The sequence below is a fragment of the Saimiri boliviensis genome, chromosome 2 (genome assembly GCF_048565385.1).
Source record: "Saimiri boliviensis isolate mSaiBol1 chromosome 2, mSaiBol1.pri, whole genome shotgun sequence".
NCBI classification, from domain to species: Eukaryota; Metazoa; Chordata; class Mammalia; order Primates; family Cebidae; genus Saimiri; species Saimiri boliviensis.
In genome coordinates, this window is record NC_133450.1 from 46,516,709 (window position 1) to 46,538,369 (window position 21,661).

The 21,661-nt window shown below is 47.9% G+C and overlaps 3 protein-coding genes across 3 annotated transcripts; 2 read left to right on the top strand and 1 right to left on the bottom strand.

Annotated features, from left to right (window-relative positions):
• Positions 1-2,591: 2,591 nt before the first annotated feature.
• Positions 2,592-13,349, bottom strand: PSMB5 (proteasome 20S subunit beta 5). Its single transcript, XM_003924321.4, has 3 exons — positions 13,120-13,349; positions 11,857-12,163; positions 2,592-3,114 (listed from the first exon to the last, which is right to left on the bottom strand). Exons 1-3 carry the CDS (start codon positions 13,315-13,317, stop codon positions 2,828-2,830), a joined length of 792 nt encoding a protein of 263 aa, XP_003924370.1. The 5' UTR covers positions 13,318-13,349; the 3' UTR covers positions 2,592-2,827.
• Positions 7,602-8,137, top strand: LOC120364014 (10 kDa heat shock protein, mitochondrial). Its single transcript, XM_039469367.2, has one exon. It carries the CDS (start codon positions 7,678-7,680, stop codon positions 7,984-7,986), a length of 309 nt encoding a protein of 102 aa, XP_039325301.1. The 5' UTR covers positions 7,602-7,677; the 3' UTR covers positions 7,987-8,137.
• Positions 13,350-20,746: 7,397 nt separating the features above from the next.
• Positions 20,747-21,661, top strand: PSMB11 (proteasome subunit beta 11). The gene has a single exon (XM_003924320.4). It carries the CDS (start codon positions 20,747-20,749, stop codon positions 21,659-21,661), a length of 915 nt encoding a protein of 304 aa, XP_003924369.1.

Here is a 21,661-nt window from a genome sequence, read left to right on the forward strand (position 1 = left end):
GCACTCCAGCCTGGGTAACAAGAGCGAAACTCCATCTCAAAAAAAAAAAAAAAAAATCTGCAAACCACCAGCCTGAGAGGAAGATGACGGTACCTGTGCTTCTCATGCAGGTAACCATCTGCCAACGGTCTACAAGAAGGGAGATGTAGCCGGGGATGGTGGCTCACGCCTGTAATCCTAGCACTTTGGGAGGCCAAGGTGGGTGGATCACCTGAGGTCAGGAGTTCAAGATCAGCCTGGCCATCATGGTGAAACCCCATCTTTAAAAAAAAAAAAGAAGAAGAAGGGAGATGTAGCTGGGCACAGTGGCTCACGCCTGTAATCCCAGCACCTTGGGAGGCTGAGATGGGTGGATCACGAGGTCAAAAGATAGAGACCATCCTGGTCAACATGGTGAAACATCGTCTCTACTAAAAATACAAAAAATTAGCTGGGCATGGTGGCGTGTGCCTGTAATCCCAGCTACTCAGGAGGCTGAGGCAGGAGAATTGCCTGAACCCAGGAGGCGGAGGTTGCGGTGAGCCGAGATCGCGCCATTGCACTCCAGCCTGGGTAACAAGAGCGAAACTCCATCTCAAAAAAAAAAAAAAAAAATCTGCAAACCACCAGCCTGAGAGGAAGATGACGGTACCTGTGCTTCTCATGCAGGTAACCATCTGCCAACGGTCTACAAGAAGGGAGATGTAGCCGGGGATGGTGGCTCACGCCTGTAATCCTAGCACTTTGGGAGGCCAAGGTGGGTGGATCACCTGAGGTCAGGAGTTCAAGATCAGCCTGGCCATCATGGTGAAACCCCATCTTTAAAAAAAAAAAGAAGAAGAAGGGAGATGTAGCTGGGCACAGTGGCTCACGCCTGTAATCCCAGCACCTTGGGAGGCTGAGATGGGTGGATCACGAGGTCAAAAGATAGAGACCATCCTGGTCAACATGGTGAAACATCGTCTCTACTAAAAATACAAAAATTAGCTGGACGTGGTGGTGCACGCCTGTAGTCCCAGCTACTCGGGAGGCTGAAGCAGGAGAATTGCCTGAACCCAGGAGACGGAGGTTGTGGTGAGCCGAGATCGCACCATTGCACCCCAGCCTGGGTGACAAGAGCAAAACTGTCTCAAAAAAGAAAAAAAAGGAAGCTGTTGCTTGGCTCCTGCCTATTTCTTTCTTTTCTTTTTTTTTTTTTTTTTGAAGATGGAGCTTCACTTTTGTTGCCCAAACTGGAGTGCAATGGTGTGATCTCAGTTCACTGCAACCTCTGCCTCTGGGTTCAAGTAATTCTCCTGCCTCAGCCTCCTGAGTAGCTGGGATTACAGGCGCCCGCCACCATGCCCGGCTAATTGTTTATATTTTTAGTAGAGATGGGATTTCACCATATTGGCCAGACAGGTCTCAAACTCCTAGCCTCAAGTGATAGGCCCACCTCAGCCTCCCAAAGTGCTGGGATTACAAGCTTGAGCCACCGCGCCCCACCCAGCTCCTGCATATTTCAACTCTGTAGTCTGGGTCTACCCTAGCAGCAACTTGACTCCTGGGGCTCCTGAGATACTTTTCAGCAAAAAATTTCCTCAGACACAAGTCATTTGTTTTCCAAACCCCCTTTTCCGATCTCACTAATTCCCAATTTCCCTGCATTTGACAAATGCAATTAACAAGCCTTGATCAGGTCCTGGCCGACAGCCCTCATCAATCAATACAAAGACTGCACAAGGCTGAGGGGGAAGGAAAGGTAGCCGCAGTACAGAGGAGGCCTTACCCCCTTTATTTCTGTGAATGACCCCTCCAAACCTCTGTCTCAAAATATGACACTGGGTTGTCACCTTCTCCAACCACTTTCTGCCTTCTGGCTAAACACAAGGTGGTAATGTGCCCTCCACTCCCATTTTTAAAGGTTTCTCCCATCAACTTCCTCTGTCTCCTGTCTTGTCTTTAACAGAAGGCCTTGCCATCTGCTGCCACCAGAGCTTGGGAACTCCCCCCAGTTCCAATAGTGCTGGGTGTGATAAATCAGTTGTTTTTCTGCTCTCTGCAGGGCCTCTTGCCCACCCATGCATTCCAGTGACAATTTAGTGCTGCTTCCTGACCAGGAGGCTATAAACTCACCATCACCACCCTCTCCCCTCCACACATACACACTGGAGGACCAAAAGGACAAGGATCACCAGCCTTGCGGTTACTACTGCTTTCACAGTCACTTCTTTGTCCTCTCCTTCCCAGGGTCCAAGCCTTCCCTTCCCAGTTGGTTTAAGAGTCAAGACTTACCCTCCTCAACCTTCTGCTCTGCAAGTAGCCTCAGCCTCCCCTCCCCAACCACAGGGTGACAGCCCTGGAGCCTGCCTGGTACAGCCCTGTGTATCTTTCCACCTCATCAACTTTTCATCTCTTTGCAAACCGAATCGGGAATTCTCTCCCTCCTGCCTGCCTCTCTCCCCTTCTCTGTTATTAGCTTCATGAGTGGGGACATTAATGTATTCACTAGACAATGTCTTCACACCACTGTTTCCTGTAATTACAGTCACTTCCCTCCCACTGTCCTGGCTTATTTGACTGTAAAAGTGCTTGGAGGAGGGACAGTGTGGACAAAAGACACAACACAGGCAGAGGTTGAGAAGTGAGTAGTGTAATGCTAACATCCAAGAAAGTAAAACAAATAGTCACCTCTGCAGCAGCTCATTAATGACTGGTAACACATAGAAGTCAATGTGCCAGAGCTTAAAAAAAGTGTTGATACAATTGAAGACCCTTCCACTATAAATAGGATGGAGGCTGGGTCACTGTGTCCTTATTACCAATGACAGTCACCCCAAAAAACACAAGCAGCTGCATCCACCCTCTTTCAGGGGGTAGAGCCACTATACTTCTCATGCAGATCAGCTACATTGTCACTGGAGACTCGGATCCAGCCATCCTCCCGCACATGGTAGAGGTTGACGGCACCTCCTGAGTAGGCATCTCTGTAGGTGGCTTGGTAGATGGCTCGACGGGCCAAATCATAGGCCTCCTCCACTTCCAGGTCATAGGAATAGCCCCGATCCATGACCCCATACGCATACACAGAGCCAGAACCTACAGAGAAGGTGGCCCCTGAGATCCGGTTCCCTTCACTGTCCACGTAGTAGAGGCCTAGAAAGGGAGATGAGGTTAGCAGGGAAAAAAAAAAGATCACCCCTTTTAATGTCTAATTCATATGCCAAGGCAGTTGTTTTCTCTCTCTTTTTTTGAATGGAGTTTCGCTCTTGTTGCCCAGGCTGGAGCAATGGCACAATCTTGGCTCACTGCAACCTCTGCCTCCTGGGTTAAAGTGATTCTCCTGTCTCCGCTTCCTAGATAGCTGGGATTTACAGGTGCTTGCCACCACACCCAGTTAAATTTTGGATTTTTAGTAGAGACAGGGTTTCACCATGTTGGTCAGGCTGGTCTCAAACTCCTGACCTCAGGTGATCCACCCTCCTTACCCTCCCAAAGTGCTGGAATTACAGGTGTGAGTCACCTCGCCTGGCTGGTAGTAGTTCTCTTAAAACTCAGAATATAATTTTAAAAATAAAAAAAAAAAGAAACCCAGGGAAACCAACATAAATACAAGAAAATAGGACTTCTATTAAAAAAAAATTTGTTTTTGAGACGGAGTCTCGCTCTGTCACTAGGCTGGAGTGCAGTGGCACAATCTCGGCTCAATGCAGCCTTCACCTCCCAGGTTCAAATGATTCTCCTCCCTCAGCCTCCTGAAAAGCTGGGACTAAAGGTGCACACCACCATGCTCAGCTAATTTTTGTATTTTTAGTAGAGATGGGGTTTCACCATGTTGGCCAGAACGGTCTCAATCTCTTGACCTCATGATCTGCCCACCTCAGCCTCCCAAAGTGCCAGGATTATAGGCGTGAGCCACCTTGCCTGGCTAATTTTTTTTTTTTTTTTTTTTTTTTGAGACGGAGTTTCGCTCTTGTTACCCAGGCTGGAATGCAATGGCGCAATCTCGGCTCACCGCAACCTCCGCCTCCTGGGTTCAAGCAATTCTCCTGCCTCAGCCTCCTGAGTAGCTGGGACTACAGGCACGCGCCACCATGCCCAGCTAATTTTTTGTATGTTTAGTAGAGACGGGGTTTCACCACGTTGACCAGGATGGTTTCGATCTCTCGAACTTGTGATCCACCCACCTCGGCCTCCCAAAGTGCTGGATTACAGGCTTGAGCCACTGCGCCCAGCTAATTTTTTTTTTTTTTTTTTTTAAATCTAGCTGGGTGTCCATGCCTGTGTGAGGTTGAAGCAGGAGAATTGTTTGAGCCCAGGAGTTGGAGGCTGCAGTGAGCTATAATCACACCACCACACACCAGCCTGGCAACAGAGTGAGACACTGTCTTTAGAAAAAAACAAAACAAAACAAAACAACCTGAAGAAATAAAATTTAATATTAAGCCGGGCGCGGTGGCTCAAGCCTGTAATCCCAGCACTTTGGGAGGCTGAGGCGGGTGGATCACGAGGTCGAGAGATCGAGACCATCCTGGTCAACAAGGTGAAACCCCATCTCTACTAAAAAAAAAAATACAAAAATTAGCTGGGCATGGTTGTGCGTGCCTGTAATCCCAGCTACTCAGGAGGCTGAGGGAGGAGAATTGCCTGAACCCAGGAGGCGGAGGTTGCGGTGAGCCGAGATCGCGCCATTGCACTCCAGCCTGGGTAACAAGAGCGAAACTCCGTCTCAAAAAAAAAAAAAAAAAAAAACATTTAATATTAAGACTCCAGGATTCTACAACACACCACCCCATTTCACCTGACCTTACATTAGAGTAATGTTGCCCATCCTCTCAGCACACCCACAAAGCGAGTATATATATTCCAAATGACTTAGGTTTCAAGCACAGAACTTCAGATACTGTGAAAGATAACATTTAAAACATAATCCCTACTCCCCCACCGAAAGACCCCATAATGCCAGTCACTTGAGTCCCGGAGGTTGAGGTTATAGTGAGCTGTGATCATGCCACTGCACTCCATCCAGACTGTGTGACAGAAAACCAAACTCCATAATCCCAGAACCCAAAGAGTTTAAGACTATCTGGAGAACAAGTCATATTTTATACAGGAGGATAATAAAGCCTAGAGTTCATAATCATATTGTAAAGACCTGCACTGTCCACATGGTAGCCACTAGCCACATGTGACTAGCTGAGCACCTGAAACTAGAACCACATGCTGACATGATAATATTTTGGATTTATTAGGTTAAACAAAATATACTGAAATTAAATTTTTTCTTTTTAAAAATGTGGCCAATGTAAAATTTTAAATTACACATATGGCTCACATTATATTTCTATTGCTGGTATAGACCAGGGTTTGGCCAGGCCAACGGCCTTCATTTTTTAACTAAAATGCTATTGGAGAACAGTCACTTGTTTCCAGGTTGTCTATGGTTGTTTTTTGCAACATTAAGAGTTAAGTATTTGAAACAAAGATTTAGGCCTCCAAGCCTAAAATATTTACTATTTGGCCCTTTATGAAAAAGTTAGCTGACTTTTGGTATAGATGAAAATTTAGAGTTCAATCCCAACTGCCCACTGGATCTCTCCAACTGGATGCCTTTGTCATCAAGTTCAGATTCAAAGTTCCTAACCCTAGATACCAGTGGTTCTCCACCTACCAAACTCATCTCTCCTGTGTGCCACCAGCCCATACTTCCTCCTGTCTTCTGAAATTCTGCCAATGGCATCTTTTTCCTATTTTAGTGGTTCTCACATTTAACCATGCACCAGAGTCATCTAACAAAGATTTTTTTCAAAAACACACAGGACTTACCCTAGGCATTCTTTATAACTGGTATGGGGTGGGAAACAGGTATGGAACTTTTTTTTTTTTTTTGAGACGGAGTTTCGCTCTTGTTACCCAGGCTGGAGTGCAATGGCGCAATCTCGGCTCACCGCAACCTCCACCTCCTGGGTTCAGGCAATTCTCCTGCCTCAGCCTCCTGAGTAGCTGGGATTACAGGCACACGCCACCATGCCCAGCTAATTTTTTGTATTTTTAGTAGAGACAGGGTTTCACCATGTTGACCAGGGGATGGTCTCGATCTCTTGACCTTGTGATCCACCCGCCTCGGCCTCCCAAAGTGCTGGGATTACAGGCTGAGCCACCGCGCCCGGCCCGGAACTTGTTTTTTAAGTCCTCCAGGTGATTCTAATGCAAGTCAGCTTGCGCACCACTGCCCTTACTGGTTTTCAGGTTCAGGTGATTCTCATGTCAACCTCACTCCTTTCTCTAGCCCCTTCTTGGTTCCAGTGCCATGGCCTTGCCTGGGAGGCTCACCATATGGTTCCAATATACCCCTCTGGCTTTACGGCTCGCAGTTTCCCTTCACCCGCTTAGTTCCAATTAAACTGGGCTTTCAGTTACTCCTCAAAAGCCTCACGCTTCTTTCCTCCCCTTTGTTCATTATGTTCCCTTTCTTTCCCTTTTTCACATCCAGGACAACTACCACCAATCCATTAAGTCTTTCCCAATTCCTCCCATTGGAGGGAATCTCTTCTTCCTCAATACTCCTTCAGCATTTGACTGGTTCTTTTTATTTATTGATTGATTTTTGAGATGAAGTTTCACTCTTGTTCCCCAAGCTGGAGTGCAATGGCTTGAACTTGGCTCACAGCAACTTCTGCCTCCCAGGTCTCCTGCCTCAGCCTTCTGAGTAGCTTGGATTACAGGCATGCACCACCACACCTGGCTAATTTTGTATTTTCAGTAGAGACGGGGTTTTACCATGTGGGTCAGGCTGGTCTTGAACTCCTGACCTCAGATGATCTGCCTGCCTCGGCCTCCCAAAATGCTGGGATTACAGGCATGAGCCATCATGCCGAGCCAAGCAGTTCTGATAAAAATGGGCCGGGCACGGTGGCTCAAGCCTGTAATCCCAGCACTTTGGGAGGCCGAAGCAGGTGGATCACGAGGTCGAGAGATTGAGACCATCCTGGTCAACATGGTGAAACCTCGTCTCTACTAAAAATAGAAAAAACTAGCTGGGCGTGGTGGCGCGTGCCTGTAATCCCAGCTACTCAGGAGGCTGAGGCAGGAGAATTGCCTGAGCCCAGGTGGCGGAGGTTGCAGTGAGCCGATCGCGCCATTGCACTCCAGCCTGGGTAACAAGAGCAAAACTCCGTATCAAAAAAAAAAAAAAGGTATTTATATTATTCATTCAGCCTTAGATTAAGTACATTCATCCTTTGGTATATGAAGGGGATTCATCCCAAGACCTGTGCATATACCAAAATCTATATACACTCAAGTCCTAAAGTTGGCCCTGCAGAACCTGCATATATAAAGTTGGCCCAGTGTGGTGGCTCACGCCTGTAATCCCAGCACTTTGGGAGGCTGAGACAGGTGATCACCTGAGGTCAGGAGTTCGATATCAGTCTGGCCAACATGGTGAAACCCCAGCTCTACTAAAAATACAAAAATTACTGGTATGGTGGTGGATGCCTATAATCCCAGCTACTCAGGAGGCTGAGGCAGGAGAATCACTTGAACCCAGGAGGCAGAGGTTGCAGTGAGCTGAGATGGTGCCATTGCACTCCAGCCTGAATGACAAGAGTGAAACTCCATCTCAAAAATAAAAAACACACGTGTCGGGAGGGCAGTATCGCGGGTCTCTCTTTGCCGCGGTGCGCCAGAGCAGAGTACGAGTCTGAGGCTGAGGGAGTCATGGCAGGACAGGCGTTTAGAAAGTTTCTCCCACTCTTTGACCGAGTATTGGTTGAAAGGAGTGCTGCTGAAACTGTAACCAAAGGAGGCATTATGCTTCCAGAAAAATCTCAAGGAAAAGTATTGCAAGCAACTGTAGTCGCTGTTGGATCGGGTTCTAAAGGAAAGGGTGGAGAGATTCAACCAGTTAGCGTGAAAGTTGGAGATAAAGTTCTTCTCCCAGAATATGGAGGCACCAAAGTAGTTCTAGATGACAAGGATTATTTCCTATTTAGAGATGGTGACATTCTTGGAAAGTACGTAGACTGAAATAAGTCTCTATTGAAATGGCATCAATGTGAAGCTGCCCATTCCACTGAAGTTCTGAAATCTTTCATCATGTAAATAATTTCCATATCTCTCTTTTATAATAAACTAATGATAACTGATGAAAAAAAAAAAAAAAAACACAAAAAATAAAGTTGGCCCTCTGTATATTCAGATTTCAAATTCTGGGAATGTATATATTCAATCAGAATTAGGTTCAAAAAAATCTGCATATAAGTGGACCTGGGTGGTTCAAACCCATGTTGCTCAAGGGCCAACTGTAATCTGAGGCAAGGGGATGAATCACAACGAATGTGAGGGGGTCATCAGGAAGGCCTCTTGAAAAAGGTACTATTTAAATGATGCTAAATCTCCCTGGATTTTCCTTGCTACCTGGTCCCTGTACTCTCTTACACTGTTTCCATCACCTGGAACAAAGAGTTCAAAGCAGCTAAGAGTTCAAAGCAACACTTCCAAAATGCTCCCTTGGACCACGTAAAATATATGAAACTGTCCTTTCACACCTTTCAGTGAAAAGCGTATTAATTTCCAAAGTAACAAACTGAGCTCCTCTCTCATATCCAGTTTTTAATTTCCTTTCATCCTTCACTGGGTAGTAAGCAGATACTTCCTACATCCCTTTCTATTTTCGTTTGAAAGCAAGTGAAAAAGTGGTAGGTACCTTGTAATTGTTCTACAAGATAACTAGGTCTTTAGTAAGCAAGTAAATGAATAAAGCAAAAACAAAAGGAGGAAAGAATAATTATTTTTAAGCATATGGAAAAGAAAATTAGAAAGTGACTAGCTACACTCCAGCTTTACCAAAGGAACAACTCAAAATTGGCTGAGAAGGAAATGACATAAAATACAAAACTGATGCCGGGCTTGGTGGCTCAAGCCTGTAATCCCAGCACTTTGGGAGGCCGAGGCGGGTGGATCACGAGGTCGAGAGATCGAGACCATCCTGGTCAACACGGTGAAACCCCGTCTCTACTAAAAATACAAAACACTAGCTGGGCATGGTGGCGCATGCCTGTAATCCCAGCTACTCAGGAGGCTGAGGCAGGAGAATTGCCTGAGCCCAGGAGGTGGAGGTTGCGGTGAGCCGAGATCGCGCCATTGCACTCCAGCCTGGGTAACAAGAGCAAAACTCCGTCTCAAAAAAAAAAAAAAAAAAAAAAATACAAAACTGAACTTTCTGGCAAGTTTCTTAAATGCTGACTGGAAAGGAAAACAGGTTAAGAAACTTATTTTTAGAGATGATCAAACAGGACCTAGCATGATTATAAAGGTGGTTATAACTAGCAAAAAAAATAAGTGAGCTCAGGCTGGGCGCAATGGCTCATGCCTGTAATCCCAACACTTTGGCAGGTCGAGGTGGGCAGATCACCTGAGGTCAGGAGTTTGAGACCAGCCTGACTAACACGGCGAAACCCTGTCTCTACTAAATGAGCCCAAGAAGCCCCTTCTAGGTCAAAGACTCTCTAAAAAAAAAAGAAAGAAAGAAGAGGCTAGGTGTGGTGGCTCACGCCTGTCATCCCAACTCCCAACACTTTGGGAGGCTGAGGCAGGTTGATCACCTCAGGTAAGGAATTTGAGACCAGCCTGACCAACACAGTGAAACCCCATCTCTACTAAAAATACAAAATTAGCTGGGCATGGTGGCAGGTACCAGTAATCCCAGCTACTTAGGAGCCTGCAGCAGGAGAATCATTTGAACCCAGGAAGCAGAGGTTGCATGAGTCAAGACCACGCCATTACACGTTAGACTGGGTGACAAGAGGGAAACTCCATCTCAAAAGAAAAAAAGAGAAGAGAAATGACTAACTTTTGAGGGACAACCATATATTAGAGTCCAATACAGTAGCCACACATGGCCACTGAACACTTGAAACAGCACTACTGCCACATGTAGGATTCAACGAATTCTTAAATTTTTTTGAGCGGGGGAACAGAGTCTCACTCTGTAGCCTAGACTGGGGTGCAGTGGCACGATTTCCACTGACTGCAGCCTCCACCTCTCAGGTTCAAGTGATTCTTGTGCCTCAGCCTCCTAAGTAGCTGGGACTATAGGCACATGCCACCATGCCCAGCTAATTTTTGTATTTTCAGTAGAGACGGGTTTTGCCATGTTGGCCAGGCTGGTCTTTAACTCCTAACCTCAGGTGATCCACCTGTCTCAGGCCTCCCAAAGTGCTGGGATTACAGGTGTGAGCCAGTACACCCAGCCAAATTCTTAAAATTAATTTCACCTGTTTCTTTTTAATTTTTAAATACTTCCATGAGGAAATTCTATTAGATAGTGCTGGCTAGAGTTTTTAAGTCTATCACCCAATTTAATACTCAAAAGGAGTTCTTTCTGGTCTTATTTTTATTTATTATTTATTGATTGATTCAGAGTCTCTGTTGCCCAGGCAGGAGTGCAGTGGCACAATCTTGGCTCACTGCAACCCCTGCCTCCTGGGTTCAAGCAATTCCCCTTCAGCCTCCCAAGTAGCTGGGATTACAGGTGCCTGCCACCATGCCCAGCTAATTTTTGTATTTTTAGTAGAGACAGGGTTTCACCATGTTGGCCAGGCTGGTCTTGAACTCCTGACCTTAGGTGATCCACCTGCTTCAGCCTCCCAAAGTGCTGGGATTACAAGCATGAGCCACCACACCCAGCCTCTAGTCTTATTCTATAGGAGAGAGAAAAGATGGAAAAATATGAGCCAGATACTATACTAGTAGCTTTACATTTATTACCTCACTCAACGAATGTAACAGATGATAAAACAGAGGCTGCGAAAATGTATGTATGTGTGCCTACTGTCACACAGGTAGTCAGTGACACAGCTGATTTAACTCCATGCCTTTTCCTATAGTACAGTGCCTTCTTTGAGTAAAGAGAAGGTACAGGTTTGGTGCAGTGGCTCACATCTGTTTTCCCAGCACTTTGGGAGGCTGAGGCTAGCTTGACCAACATGGTGAACCTGGTCTCTACTAAAAATAAAAACACTAGGTCGGGCATGATGGCTCACCTGAGGTCAGGAGTTCAAGACCAGCCTGACCAACATGGTGAAACTCAGTCTCTACTAAATATACAAAAATTGCCAGGTGCAGTGGCTCACACCTGTAATCCCAGCACTTTGGGAGGCTGAGGAAGGCAGATCACCTGAGGTTGGGAGTTTGAGACCAGCCTAACATGGAAAAACTCCATCTCTACTAAAAATATAAAAGTAGCCGGGCCTGGTGGCACATGCCTATAATCCCAGATACTTGGGAGGCTGAGGCAGAGGAATCGATTGAACCCAGGAGGTGGAGGTTGTGGTAAGCTGAGATCACGCCATTGCACTCCAGCCTGGGTAACAAGAGTGAAACTCTGTCAAAAAACAAAAACAAAAACAAAAATTAGCTGGGCATGGTGGTGCGTGCCTGTAATCCCAGCTACTAGGAAGGCTAAGGCAGGAAAATCTCTTGAACCTGGGAGGCGAAGGTTGCAGTAAGCCGAGATCACACCATTGCACTCTAGCCTGAGCGACAAGAGCGAAACTCTGCCTCAAAACCCCCCAAAAAACAAACAAACAAAAAAACAAAACTAGCTGGGTGTGGTGGTGGCCACCTGTAATCCCAGCTACTTGAGAGGCTGAGGCACGAGAATCACTTAAACCTGGGGCCAGAGGCTGAGGTGAGCTGAGATCATGCCACTGCACTCCAGCCTGAGCGACAAGAGTGAGACTCTCTCTTAAAAAAGAGAGAGAGAGAGAAAGAAGGGCTAAGGACCTAATCAACACATCCTCAGCGCTGACACCAAGCCCTTTAATTCATCTCCCCATCCAACCCCTCCTCCCTGTAGTGTCAGCCCAAGGACCACGTGGTTGCAGCTTAACTCACCAGGGCCTCTCTTATCCCAGCCACAGATCATGGTGCCCATGGACAGCCCCATGCCTTTGTACTGATACACCATGTTGGCAAGCAGCTTGGAAGCAGCTGCCACAGAGATGCGTTCCTTATTGCGAAGCTCATAGATTCGACATTGCCGAGCCAACAGCCGTTCCCAGAAGCTGCAATCTGCTGCGCCCCCAGCCATGGTGCCCAGCAGGTATGGGTTGATCTCTATCACCTTCTTCACCGTCTGGGAGGCAATGTAAGCACCTGCTGTAGCCCTGGAGTCGGCCGCAACTATGACTCCATGGCGGAACTGTTAAGATGAGAGAAAAACACAAAACAGGCCACTTAAGACCACAAAAAAACCCCCTACATACTTCTTTCTGCATCAATCGAAACCCAGCACATCTCTTTCTTTTTATACTTCACAGTATACTTCTCCACATATTAATGTCACTTGACCTTCACTTCAATCCTTTGACATGGATATGACCCATATTAAATTCATTTTATAGGATGGATGTGGTGGCTCATTCCTGTAATCCCAGCATTTTGGGAGGCCAAGGTGGGAGGATCGCTTGAGGCCAGGTGCTAGAGACAAGTCTGGGCAACGCAGGGAAACCCATCTCTACAAAAAGTAAAAAAATTAGCCTGTCGTGGTGATGTGTGCCTATTGTCTCAGCTGCTCTGGAGGCTGAGACGCTGACACGACTGCACTCTGGCCTGGGGAGCAAGGTGGGACCCCGTCTTTAAAAAAAAATCATTTTACAGGTGAGGAAACAGGTTCAATGAGATCGAATGACTTGCTCAATCTAGTTAGAATTGGGCAAGGTACCCCAAATGTCTGGTTCTTGGTACAATGCTTACCCTCACCAAGCTTCCCCTTCAGCCTGTTTGTTACCCTTGCCTTGAGGGGCCGCCCAGTTTCCAAAACTTCGGTAAACGGTTTCAATAGCCTTCCCTCGGCCAAGGTTCATTGTTGTTGCGGCCTTTCCCCCTTCCCAGCTAGAAGCTCCTGAACAGCAGCAACCTGGGGTCGCCTAGGACATCAACCCAAGAAGCCTCGGCTTCCTTCCCGACTTAATCCCCAACCCCACCACCACCCTCTCCAACCAGAGCGAGGACAGGGAAATCGCTGCGGTCCGAAAGAGAGGACCGAGCCTCCGCCTGGGTTGGTGATCAAGGCCACCGCAAACTCCAGTCCGGCTGGGAGGCTAGGCAGGTCGCGGGCGTTCAGTACTCAGCCTGGCAGGGCGGCTGGCTCCGCACCTTGAAGGCCAGGGTGGTTGTTCCATGAAGCATTTCGATTCCTGGCTCCTCTGGGACACCCCAGCCTGGCACGGCCAGGGTCAGCCCATCACTAGGACTCCCTGGACCCAGATCCAACAGATCTGCACGACCCCCGAGTCCGAAAAACCCGGGCTGGGTCACCGGTAGCGGTCTCTCCAACACGCTGGCCAACGCCATGTCTAGTGTGGGCAGAAAGAACGAACTCTGGCAACGCCTACCAAAGATAGGCTGGGCAACGTCTCGCCGTCATAGCTTCACTTCCTATTAAATCTATGCCGGAAAGGAGCCATTTTGACTGCTGGCAACCGCGCCTCCAGAAAGAACAGCCAGATGCGAAAGACCATTTTCACTGAAGAGGGTGGGAGAAATAGATGGCTTCACTAACCTTTAATTCTGAAAGGATGTAGCTGCCATCTTGGCTTTGGTCTCTCAAGTAATCTTGGATCAGAGTAACCTCAAAGTCACAGGAAGTGACTGGAAACGTCCATGTTGCGTGAGGGAAGGGAGGTCGGCCATCTTTGAGAAGGGAGTGACTGGTTGAAAATAGGTTCTGAACTCTTAGTGGTGAGTCCTGCCACTATAGCCCGGTGTCCAAGCAACAGGTTACATCGCTGCTGCTTCAAGCACCTTGTTAACGCGCCTGGGGTTGCCATCTTGTTTAAAGGGACCCTCTAAAATTGGGTAAAATGATGATCCATTCTGAGGCCATTTCCCTATGATATTAGTTAAACCACAGTAATTTGCTGTAAAAAGCCCAACAAAATAAAAGTGCTGGCCAGGCGTGGTGGCTCACGCCTGTAATCCAAGCACTTTGGAGGCCAAGGCGGGTGGATCACCTGAGGTCGGGAGTTCGGGACCAGTCTGAACAACATGGTGAAACCCCGTCTTAAAAATAATAATAATAATAATAATAATAAATTAAATTTAATTTTAAAAAAAAGTTAAAAAACTCCTGGCCGGGCGCGGTGGCTCAAGCCTGTAATCCCAGCACTTTGGGAGGCCGAGGCGGGTGGATCACAAGGTCAAGAGATCGAGACCATCCCGGTCAACATGGTGAAACCCCGTCTCTACTAAAAATACAAAAAAATTAGCTGGGCATGGTGGCGCGTGCCTGTAATCCCAGCTACTCAGGAGGCTGAGGCGGGAGAACTGCCTGAACCCAGGAGGCAGAGGTTGCGGTGAGCCGAGATCGCAGCCATCTTACTCCAGCCTGGGTAACAAGAGCGAAACTCCGTCTCAAAAAAAACAAAGAACAAAAGTGCTGTACCTCTTGTTGTCAGTTGCCGTATGACAACTCTACCTTAACAGTAACCGGTTTTTAATATCCAATATTATCTTGACTCCCACCGTCTGGTGGAAATTCAAATAAGTAATGAATTGCCTAAAAGGCAGATGAAAGAAGAAAAAGCAAAAGGTTCAGTTTATCCACAAACTAAACTCTCAATTCAGACCTGAATAATTGTCACTAGTAATTTACCATCTCAGAGCCTGGAGGACAGTTGAGACTGCATAAATATGTACCAAGAGATTCTCTAACTTCAACTTGCTAAGATGATGCTCTTTATTCAGGAATGTACTATATTTCATTGCCTCCCTCTACCCACCTTCATTTTTCGAATCTTTTGGGAACTATAACAAACCAGAAAATGTACATATGTATGAAATGTTGCCTCCTGCCTCGTGGTTCTATGAAGTCAGTGTCTGGCCTTCCTTGTTGAATCCTAGCAGCAACATCTATTAACATCAAAATTCCACTTTCCTCTTGAATTGGGCTGAATGCCCAATTCAGCCCCTTCTTTCCTGCAGCAGACCCTACATATGCTGTTGTTTGTTTTGTTTTTGAGATGGAGTCTTGCTCTGTCACCCAGGCTGGAGGAGTGTAGTGGCACAATCTCTGCCCATTGCAACCTCCACTTCCCAGGTTCAAATGATTCTCCTGCCTCAGCATCCCGAGTAGTTGAGATTACAGGCACCCATCACCATGCCCAGCTAATTTTTTTTTTTTTTTTTCTTTTTGTATTTTTAGTGGAGACAAGTTTTCACCACGTTGTCTATGCTGGTCTTGAACTCCTGACCCAGATAATCCACTCACCTTGGCCTCCCAAAGTGCTGGGATTACAGGCATGAGCCACTGCACCCAGCCATATGCTACTTTTTTTTTTTTTTTTGAGACGGAGTTTCGCTGTTGTTACCCAGGCTGGAGTGCAATGGTGTGATCTCGGCTCACCGCAACCTCCGCCTCCTGGGTTCAAGCAATTCTCCTGCCTCAGCTTCCCGAGTAGCTGGGATTACAGGCACACGCCACCATGCCCAGCTAATTTTTGTATTTTTAGTAGAGACAGTGTTTCACCTTGCTGACCAAGATGGTCTCGATCTCTTGACCTCGTGATCCACCCGTCTCGGCCTCCCAAAGTGCTGGGATTATAGGCGTGAGCCACCGCGCCCGGCCCTATGCTACATTTTTAATGCTGAAATTAACAACCCTTTCCAAGCCCAATCATCAGAAGGGAGCTAAGAGGAGATCTTTGTGTTTCACACTTGGATGGTGTGGAAAATGGAGAGTGCCTCTGTTTACTGAGCATATATTATTTTGCAGTCATCCCTGCACTGCAACGAGTCCTTCTGACTTCTTCCAGTGGGTTTTCACTCCGCCAACAATAGCATTTGCACCTCTCTTAAGGCCCTTTTACATTTTACCTGGTTAGAAATTACATTTATCTCCTTCTGGATTGTGAGCTTTTAAATACAAGTATTTTCTATTCATTTCTGTGCCCACGGTATGCTTAATATTTGCCAAATGAACACGTGAAAGAAAGACAGCAATGATCTTTTAGTCACAAAGGCTTGAAGCCCTTGCTCATCTTTGACAACTCTTTTTTTTTTTTTTTTTTTTTTTTTTTTTTTTTTTTTTTTGAGACGGAGTTTTTGCTCTTGTTACCCAGGCTGGAGTGCAATGGCGCGATCTCGGCTCACCGCAACCTCCGCCTCCTGGGCTCAGGCAATTCTCCTGCCTCAGCCTCCTAAGTAGCTGGGATTACAGGCATGCACCACCACGCCCAGCTAGTTTTTTGTATTTTTAGTAGAGACGGGATTTCACCATGTTGACCAGGATGGTCTCGATCTTTCGACCTCGTGATCCACCCGCCTCGGCCTCCCAAAGTGCTGGGATTACAGGCTTGAGCCACCGCGCCCGGCCTTGACAACTCTTTTCTTTCCTTCACATCCAGTTAGTTGCCTGGTCCTGTCGATTATTTCCACTGCACTGTTTCTCACATTCTTTTTCATTACAACTGATACCACCTTTGGCTTCTTATGTCCTCATTTCAGAACTGCTGAAATATTCTCCTAACTGATTTATGGGTCTAAATCAAGCGTCCCCAAACTACGGCCCGTGGGCCGCATGCGGCCCCCTGAGGCCATTTATCCGGCCCCCCGCCGCACTTCAGGAAGGGGCACCTCTTTCATTGGTGGTCAGTGAGAGGAGCACAGTTTGTGGCGGCCCTCCAACGGTCTGAGGGACGGTGAACTGGCCCCCTGTGTAAAAAGTTTGGGGATGCCTGGTCTAAATTGTCACTCTCTAATTCATTCTGCACAGCATCAGATTGTTTTTCCTAAAACATCATCTTTTTTTTTTTTTTTTTTTTTTTTTTTTTTAATCCATTTACTCTTGTTGCCCAGGCTGGAGTGCAGTGGCGCAATCTTGGCTCAGTGCAACCTCTGCCTCCCAGGTTCAAGCAATTTTTCTGCCTCGGCCTCCTGAGTAGCTGGGATCACAGGCGCTCGCCACCATGCCCAGCTAATTTTTTTTTTTTTTTTTTTTTGGTATTCTTAGTAGAAACGGGATTTCAGGGCTGGACGCGGTGGCTCACGCCTGCAATCCCAGCACTTTGGGAGGCCGAGGCGGGTGGATCACGAGGTCAAGAGATCGAGACCATCCTGGTCAACATGGTGAAACCCCATCTCTACTGAAAATACAAAAAATTAGCTGGGCATGGTGGCGCGTGCCTGTAATCCCAGCTACTCAGGAGGCTGAGGCAGGAGAATTGCCTGAACCCAGGAGGCAGAGGTTGTGGTGAGCCAAGATCATGCCATTGCACTCCAGCCTAGGTACAAGAGCGAAACTCCGTCTCAAAGGAAAAAAAAAAAAAAAGTAGAAGCGGGATTTCACCATGTTGGCTGAGCTGGTCTTGAACTCCTGACCTCAAGTGCTCTGCCTGTTGTGGCCTCCCAAAGTGCTAGGATTACAGGTGTGAGCCACTGCGCCCAGCCTAAAACACCATCTTGATCTTAACACTCACTTACTTAAAAATGTTCTGTGAAGTTCAAGTTCTTCATCTTAGCATTCAAGGCCTTCCATAATCCATTCCCAGCCTACCTCACATGAGTTCTCTGCTCCAAAATCCCTACTCCTGGGGACCTCATGAAGGAGAAGTACAAAGGATAAGTGCTGTGGTTCAGAGTTGGGTGAGGGAGTCAATATAGATTGGAAAGAGGCTATTCATCCAAGACTGCTTTTTCAAGGTCTGGATTCGTTTTTTTAAATCTCACTTGGTTCCCTCACAGCCTCTCCTTTCTCAGCCCATACCTGGGAAGGAATTTCACAGTAACTGTTACTTAGGCCAGACTGAGTAACAGTGGAATAGGATTCAAATAGGTGAAAGGAAGGTGGGAGATGTGTTAGGAATAGAGAGAAAAGAGCATGTGATTGATGGATTTAGATTGGACCATAGTGGGTCTTACATGCCAGCTTAGGATAGAAAAGGTAATTTGGGCTGGGTGTGGTGGCTCCCAGCAATTTGGGAAGCCAAGATGGGTGGATTACCTGAGGTCAGGAGTTCAAGACCAGCCTGACCAGATGGTAAAACCCCATCTCTACTAAAAATACAAAAATCAGCTGGGTGGGTGGCCAGCACCTATAATCCCAGCTACGTGGGAGGCTGAGGTAGGAGAATCACTTGAGCCTGGGAGGCGGAGGTAGCAGTGAGCCAAGATTGCACCATTGCACTCCAGCCCGTCCAAAAAAAAGGAAGAAAGGAATAAAGAAAGAAAAAAAATATATGTTCTTACCTTTCAGCAAGATTCCCGGGTGGTCCTACACCAACGAGAGGAAAAGAACTGGTTGGACCTTAGCATGCCCTTCGGGTTTCTCCAACTTTCCCATGACCATGTTTGCACTTTTTCTTAGTACTGAAACCCCAGAGAGCTATGATGCCACAGCCGCACCATCATAATGTCCGGAGGGTCCAGACTCTTCTTTGTGTATGGGTCTGTTTCTTCAAATAAATCCATTCCCACAGCACCACCTTGAGCTGCAATGTTTAGTAAAATATATGTATGGCATATGGTGCTAGAAGTAGTTGCAGCTTGTCACTCTGCCTCAGTCGACTGGCATTTTGTTTGTTTTGTTTTGTTTTTACTTTGTTGCCCAGGCTAGAGTGGATGGAGTGCAGTGGTGCAATTTCAGCTCACTGCAGCCTCACTCTCCTGGGCTCCAGTGATCCTCCCACATCAGCCTCCCAAGTAGCTAAGACTACAGGCATGCACCACCACACCCTAATTTTTTGTATTTTTTTTGTAGAGGTGAGGTTTTGCCATGTTGCCCAGGCTGGTCTCGAACTCCTGGGCTCAAGCGATTCACCGCCTTGGCCTCTTAAAGTGCTGAGATTACAGGCATGAGTCAACACGCCTGGCCTTGACTTTGACTTTCTGAAGAGTCAGCTGTCAGGGTCCACCAACCCCATCCTTAGAACACCCCGGTTGGTCTAAGACTTACGGACTCTACATTATGGAGTTAAGATCATTGTTTCTCCTACCCTGGAATTACTAGCCACTCTCTTGCCATTGTGAACTATTAGGCAGAAAGGGGAGCAGGAAACAGAAGGCCACTAGATCCTTTGGACTTTGACACAAGTCAAAGAAGAGGTACTGTCAGATAACTGTCAGGAATGCCCTCTTTGTATACAGATAGAAGGACATACTTATCTTCAAAGCAGGGAAGAAAGAGACCTTCAGGTTCTAGTTTCCCTCATTCCTCAGGAATCTTAGCATTCTGGAATCTGCCTTTGTGGAAGGTATTTCAGCCTCTTTCTCCTCTCCCCCGCCGCCCCGCTCCATTACAAAGTTCTCTTGCTCTGCTCTTTTTTTTTTTTTTTTTTTTTTTTTTTTTTTTGAGACGGAGTTTCGCTCTTGTTACCCAGGCTGGAGTGCAATGGCACGATCTCGGCTCACCGCAACCTCCGCCTCCTGAGTTCAGGCAATTCTCCTGCCTCAGCCTCCTGAGTAGCTTGGATTACAGGCATATGCCACCATGCTCAGCTACTTTTTTGTATTTTTAGTAGAGACGGGGTTTCACCATGTTGACCAGGATGGTCTCGATCTCTTGACCTTGTGATCCACCCGCCTCGGCCTCCCAAAGTGCTGGGATTACAGGCTTGAGCCATCGCGCCCGGCCCCCCTCTTGCTCTTTTTTCTCTTGTCTTTGCTTCGGTTTATCCTTATTTATTATTATTATTATTATTATTTTGAGATGGAGTCTTGCTCTGTCACTCAGGCTGGAGTGCAGTGGCATGGTCTGGCCTCACTGCACCTTCCGCCTCCCAGGTTCAAGTGATTCTCCTGCCTCAGCCTCCTGAGTAGCTGGGATTATAGGCAGTCATCACCATGCCTGGCTAGTTGTGTATTTTTCATAGAGACAGGTTTCACCATGTTGGCCAGGCTGGTCTCAAACTCCTGACCTCAGGTGATTCAGTTGCCTTGGCCTCCCAATGTGCTGGGATTACAGGCGTGAGCCACTGTGCTCGGCCCTGGCTAATTTTTATATATTTTGTAGAGATGGGGGTCTTGATATGTTGCCCAGGCTGGTCTTGAATTCCTGGGCTCAAGCCATCCACCTGCCTTGGTCTGCCAAGGTGCTGAGATTACAGGCCTGAGCAACCACATCCAGCCTCAGTCAATTTTTCTTTCCCTGTCTTTCCCATGAGTTCGAAGTGTGAGCTGAGTTCCTTGCTCCCATATCTCTGAAGGGAGTCCTCAGCACCAAGCTCTCCTGTCTCAGTGGGGTTAAAGCACCCTATTCTGACCACATCAGTGCACTGAACTGTCTTTACCTCCTCCTAGTCTGGGAGCTCTCTCAGGCCGGACACAGGGCCTTATATGTGTCTGCACGCCCAGTGCCCCGCACAGGAGGAACGAGGAGCCTAGCCCTGCTTCTTCCACTTGTGCTCAATTTTCTTTGCATTACACCAGCCCTCCACTCAACTCCAGATAGTTGGAGGATGACAGACGGGCGACTCTTTGGGTGACTCTCAGATGTGTCACAAGCAGCAGAAGGTGAAGCTCTGACTGCAAGGACAGCGTCTTCCTAGTGCTGGAGACTCCACAGGCCTCATCCGGTCTCCTTTCAGCCGTCCTCTGAGATGAAGGGGGCTGCTCCATCAGCCAATCCCAAAGCCTGAATTGGGGGTTGAGGAGAAATGAAGCATCAGCTCACATGCCTTGGTGGCGATTCTGGCTGTGGCCCAGCTTCTCTGTAGCGTCCCTCCTCCCTAACCAGACCCCAGCCACAAATCCCTGCCCTGCTTCTTCCAAACTTCATTCAGCCCCAGGGATGGCTCTGCAGGATGTGTGCAAGTGGCAGGCCCCTGACACCCAGGGACCATCACCTCACCTGCCTCAGGCTGGTGGCTGGCTTGTGCCTCGAGGCTGTGACCCTCAAACCTTCCTGCAGATCCATGGTCCCAGACTGGCCCACGGCACCACCACCTTGGCCTTCCGCTTCCGTCATGGAGTCATCGCTGCGGCAGACACACGTTCCTCCTGTGGCAGCTACGTGGCGTGTCCAGCCTCATGCAAGGTCATCCCTGTGCACCAGCACCTCCTGGGTACCACCTCTGGCACCTCCGCTGACTGTGCCACCTGGTATCGCGTGCTACAGCGGGAGCTTCGGCTTCGGGAACTGAGGGAGGGTCAGCTGCCCAGTGTGGCCAGTGCTGCCAAGCTCTTGTCAGCCATGATGTCTCGCTACCGGGGACTGGATCTCTGTGTGGCCACTGCCTTGTGTGGCTGGGACCGCTCTGGCCCTACGCTCTTCTACGTCTATAGCGACGGCACCCGCCTGCAGGGGGACATCTTCTCTGTGGGCTCTGGATCTCCCTATGCCTATGGTGTGCTAGACCGTGGCTATCACTACGACATGACCACCCAGGAAGCCTATGCCCTGGCTCGCTGCGCGGTGGCCCACGCCACCCACCGTGATGCCTATTCAGGGGGCTCTGTAGACCTTTTCCATGTGCGGGAGAGTGGATGGGAGCATGTGTCACGCAATGATGCCTGTGTGCTGTACGTGGAGCTGCAGAAGCTCCCGGAGCCAGAACCAGAGCCAGAGCCAGAGGAGGAGGCCAGCCATGCCCATCCTGAGCCTGCCACTGCCCACAGAGCTGCGGAAGATAGAGAGCTCTCTATGGGGCCAGGGGAGATGACGCCAGGAGACTCCAGGATGCCAGCAGGGACTGAGACACTGTGA

Excerpts from the sequence above, each read along its gene's own strand:
- LOC120364014 (XM_039469367.2), top strand. The coding sequence starts at position 7,678 with ATGGCAGGACAGGCGTTTAGAAAGTTTCTCCCACTCTTTGACCGAGTA.
- PSMB5 (XM_003924321.4), bottom strand. The coding sequence starts at position 13,317 with ATGGCGTTGGCCAGCGTGTTGGAGAGACCGCTACCGGTGACCCAGCCC. Across the intron at positions 12,164-13,119 it reads CAACCACCCTGGCCTTCAAG|TTCCGCCATGGAGTCATAGT; the intron begins GTGCGGAGCCAG and ends TCATCTTAACAG. Across the intron at positions 3,115-11,856 it reads CTGGGATAAGAGAGGCCCTG|GCCTCTACTACGTGGACAGT; the intron begins GTGAGTTAAGCT and ends CTCCCTTTCTAG.
- PSMB11 (XM_003924320.4), top strand. The coding sequence starts at position 20,747 with ATGGCTCTGCAGGATGTGTGCAAGTGGCAGGCCCCTGACACCCAGGGA.